We start from the raw sequence: 4,595 nt of genomic DNA, 5'->3' as shown, positions 1-4,595 counted from the left end.
ATTTAACAATGACAAAGTATCGATAATCATAAGCTGATAGTTGATACATTTGATAATTATTTGAATGAATGAGATTAGAATGTAAAGTAATATGTTTCTAAGAATTTCATGAGATTCAACAAATGTTGATAAATTTTTATTGTAAGATAAAAACGAACTATGTATGTCGAAAGCTTGAAGCAAAAAAAAAAAAAAGATCATATTATCAAGAAAATTACAACGACATAAAGGGCTGTTTGGTTGCCTTCGGGAATAGTTTAATGTAAATGAAATTCAGTCCATTTTATTATTTTGGTGGATCAAAGTAGTATGCAATGTAAATTTTTGATGAATTTAATACTCATCCCATTAGTTTAATTTGCATGTGTTTAAAATTAATTGGACCGATTTCTAAATATACAGAATAACTAACATCATTGTCACATGACAGTTGTCATTGCATTCATTGGTTCTCTGCAGTTCATTATCGTTCGCTAGCAGTCGTTTGACGCCCGTCATCGAATATTACATTAAGTTCATTTTCTTCAAATATAATAATCAAAGTTTTTTCATATATATAATAGATCTCAATCATACTACATTCTTTTTTACTTTGCGTTCTTTTTTCAACAAATTAAATGATACCTAAAAATATTTTGACTTGGGTATAGATGGGCTCTAACAATATAACCAAAGTAAAGAAGTCGGAGTGGGCTACACTTCTACTTCTCATTCTTTCCTCAGTTTTATTCATCCTTAGTTTGTGATGTATTGTGAGATGTCTTGTCTACTATTATATCAAGCTTTATCATTTTCTACTAATCAAGCATACCCCAAATCTCCTTGTCTTGGGTGATTGCACAATGTTGTCCTCTTATTTTGATTTTCTTTTGTTTACAATATAACCAAAGTAAATCCGTTTAATAAAAAACAACATTGTTCATTGATGCTAATAAGGTCATCACTCGAAATCGATGCAAACACAAATGTTGGCCAATGATTAATGCTATTATGACAATCACTTGTTATTGGCATTAATTTATGCTAACAATATTATCATTTATTATTGACAATAAGGTCAATGTTCAATCATACAAATAAGATTATCACGTTGACATTGATCAACATTGGTGCCCTCACCAAAGTTGAATTGTGTTAATTTGCACCATTGTTTAGGGTTATCACTTCTAACAAGTCAGTAGCCCACAATTCAAAAAAATTATTATACTTTTTTGCATAATCAACTAATGCTTCCTTTTTCTCTTGTATAAAGAGAAGTGTCAATTAGGGTACCAATAATATTTAATGATAACACAAAAATCTTAAGTTTCCTCCGACTTCTATTAGAACGTCATTTTTCATAATTCAAATCCATAACATTAAGTTATAGCTATCCTTAATTGTAGAGGTGTGCATTATTTATCGTCAATGACTTATAGTGATAAATTTGTTTTGCTTTGGGATAGGCCCCCTAGTATTTTTTTTTTATTCAAGATTTTTCATAGTAAAAAACCCCATGTGCTTTATGAACTCTCAATTTATCTTGTATGTATACATGTGAGATCTTCATACAATCTAAAACTATATACACTAAATGATATCACAAATAGTTTAATGCACTATAAATTTATTTATGAAAGAATAAAGAAGTAGTTGAAGAAAACATAAATAATGAAATAATTGAACTTCATAAAATAATTAAAAAATCAATATTACAAATATTCTTTCATAATAATAAAAATATTATAAACCTTAATCATTGTTCTCTAAAAAAACATTATATTCTTTGAAGCAATTATTCTTCCGAACAATAAAAGCATAAAAGCACTAGATTTAGTGGAGAAACTCAAAATTTCATTTTATCATGTTTAATCGACATCATTCAAAATTTAAAGGTGACAAACAAGAATACAACCTGCTTGATTTAGTGGTTAGATGCTTTATCATCAATCACATGAATTTGAGTTCATGGCCTAATACATATAGATTTCCACAGAAGCTTAAAAAAAAGGGTAAAAAAAGAGATGAGAAACCAGTAAAGAGTTGTGGAGAAGTATAAGAATATGTTGCATAAAATTAAAAATAAAATTGTGGGGATTTGCTAAATTGATATCAACTATTATATATCACTCAAAGTAATTTAGGTTGATAAAATCTTTGAAGTTAGTTGATGGCTCAATGATACAAATTACTTCGCTTATGATGACTACAAACAATGAAACAATGACTTAAATGCATCAACATAATAGTAAAACACTTGATGACTACAAACAATGAAACAATGACTTAAATGCATCAAAATAATAGTAAAACACTTGACCATTGTAACACCCTTACATAATTTTTTTATAAATGCAATCAAGTATTGAATCTAAATATGTCAGGGAGATACGCCTAAGGAATAGAGCGCTAAATAATGAGAAAAATAAAGGGAATGGGGGTTCATTAGCGCGATAATAAACAATAAATTTGTGTAACTTTTATTTATGATATGGACACGATATTTATAGGAAAATGTCATTGTATAATTACATATTGTACCCCTAACATAAGTAGGTACGACGAAGACATTTCAGTCCATACATAAAAATAGCCTGTAGCCCATGGATTTCTTCATGCGACCCTTAGGCCAAGAGGCCGTCTAGCAGGGTGGCCGTCAGAAAGGTCGGTCATCAAGACGGGTGGTCGTGGCCTAGTGCGACGATCAAATCGGGCAACAACTTGCAGAGGGTTCGCATCAACCATTCTTAAACTGGAGGATCTGCTTCTTTCCCAGTCTACTTGGTTTATAAAGCAATAGGCTCATCTGAGTGGTTCCGATCAAATGAATTTTTCAGGAGTGATTTTCTTTTTATCTGTTTGAGGCTCGTCATCATCCCGATATGTGTAGCTGGTCAACTGAGCATGTGGTCCCAAGTCTTCCTGAGTAGGCCCCACAAGGCCACATCACCTTCTTTTCATCGATGAGATGTATTTGTGAATAATACTGACACATTTTTTATGTGCACTAAGTAAGCTCTGGGTACATATTATGTGGACTTTAACATGACGGGGACAAATATTTTAGACATGTAAACAAGTATTTACATAAATCCTTATTTTGCATTCCTGGTTGCCGGATGCATCAGTCGTGGCCCATATGATTGTGCTGAGCGGCCCAATTTCAGACTATCAACCGGCCCGGCGCAGTGGCATTATGGTAAAAGAGCAAACTAGGGTTTCCCGTCGCCAAATAAAACCCTACTTCTGATTTGTTCGGCGGATTGGCATCCAAATCAACCCGCTTTTGATCCTCCGCCGCTGCGTCGGGTTCGGTTTCTTTCTCCTCATTCTCTTATTCTTTCTCTATGCTTAGTTAGATTGGTGAAGTTTCTCCTTCCGATCGCATGATAACTTGATTTGCTTCTTTTTGGACGTAGAATGGCGAAGTCGAAGAATCACACGGCTCACAACCAATCACACAAGGCTCACAAGAACGGCATAAAGAAGCCTAAGAGACACAGGCAAACCTCCACTAGAGGGGTATGGAGGAATCGCCCTTCATCTTTTTTTTTCCCCATTTTTCAGTAGTTTTGGTTTATAATTTCGCTAAATGGATTATCTTTTTCAATTATATTTGTCTTGGGAAAGCTTTTCTGTAATTCTTTACTGGTTATGTGATTTTAACCAGGATGATTTCAATTTCATTTCTACAGATGGATCCGAAGTTCTTAAGGAACCAGAGGTACGCTAGGAAGCACAACAAAAAGAGCGGTAGCTCAGGCTCTGAAGCAGAGGAGTAGTTGAATTAATGTGTAAACCGCACCTGGTCATTTGTATTCCTATTTCAGCAAACTATGTTTTGAAGGTCTTATTTGTGCTACTATAACATTTCTCTTGTTTTTGCTACTATTTCATTTTTAATCTCTTTGTGAAACGTGGAATGCTTTTGAATTCATGAATCAAAGCTAACTTATCTGAATTTGTTATTTTGGTTAGTACTTCCTCATTTGTCACCATTTTTTAGTTTTAATTCTAATTTATCTTTGATGAATCAAATGAAGTTGAAAAAAAAAGAAATCTGAATTGCATAATGTTTCATTTATACAAGCATGCTATAATGCCTTGTCTATATGCCTCATACATCTTTTGGAACACATTTTTATCCAAAATGGAAGGTTTTATGTGTTTTTTTTTTTTCTGCTGTAGTAGTAGGTCTATGTCATTTTTTAGTAGCTTTGATGTCTCGATTTTCTATGTGATGAGCAAGGCATGTCCTGTTGTTTGGGAAGATAACTGAAGGCAGACTAAGGTTGAATTAGATACACTAGAGGTCAAATCTATTTTCAGCCTAAAATTGATGTCTTTAAGTGTTTGCCAATCATTTTTTTTATTACTATACCTACATTTTTTTAACTATCTAATGTGGAATGAAACCCAAATTATCGGGTGCTTGTAGAACTATCTTAATTAGGTCATGTTCTTTTTTTCATTTTTTTGTGGGTTGGCTTTAATGAGGATTATGCCAAATTAGTTATTGTTTAACATCCTTTGAGCCATCTGTTCGTTCCATAAATGGAACTACTAAGAACATAATTATAGTGATTACGGCAAGAATATGTGCTTTGGTTTTCTAA

General features: G+C 32.7%; 1 protein-coding gene across 1 annotated transcript; it reads left to right on the top strand.

Moving 5' to 3' along the window:
• Window positions 1-3,192: 3,192 nt before the first annotated feature.
• LOC110027086 (60S ribosomal protein L29-1-like) lies at window positions 3,193-3,940 on the top strand. Its single transcript, XM_020728363.1, has 3 exons — window positions 3,193-3,288; window positions 3,399-3,501; window positions 3,675-3,940. The coding sequence occupies exons 2-3, from the start codon at window positions 3,400-3,402 to the stop codon at window positions 3,759-3,761; spliced, it is 189 nt and encodes a 62-aa protein (XP_020584022.1). The 5' UTR covers window positions 3,193-3,288; window position 3,399; the 3' UTR covers window positions 3,762-3,940.
• Window positions 3,941-4,595: the final 655 nt, after the last annotated feature.

Source organism: Phalaenopsis equestris, unplaced genomic scaffold (genome assembly GCF_001263595.1).
Source record: "Phalaenopsis equestris unplaced genomic scaffold, ASM126359v1 Scaffold000413, whole genome shotgun sequence".
Classification (NCBI taxonomy): Eukaryota; Viridiplantae; Streptophyta; class Magnoliopsida; order Asparagales; family Orchidaceae; genus Phalaenopsis; species Phalaenopsis equestris.
The sequence above is the reverse complement of the archived record's forward strand: the minus strand, read 5'-3'. Positions and strand labels throughout refer to the sequence as shown.

Excerpts from the sequence above, each read along its gene's own strand:
- LOC110027086 (XM_020728363.1), top strand. The coding sequence starts at position 3,400 with ATGGCGAAGTCGAAGAATCACACGGCTCACAACCAATCACACAAGGCT. Across the intron at positions 3,502-3,674 it reads GGCAAACCTCCACTAGAGGG|ATGGATCCGAAGTTCTTAAG; the intron begins GTATGGAGGAAT and ends TCATTTCTACAG.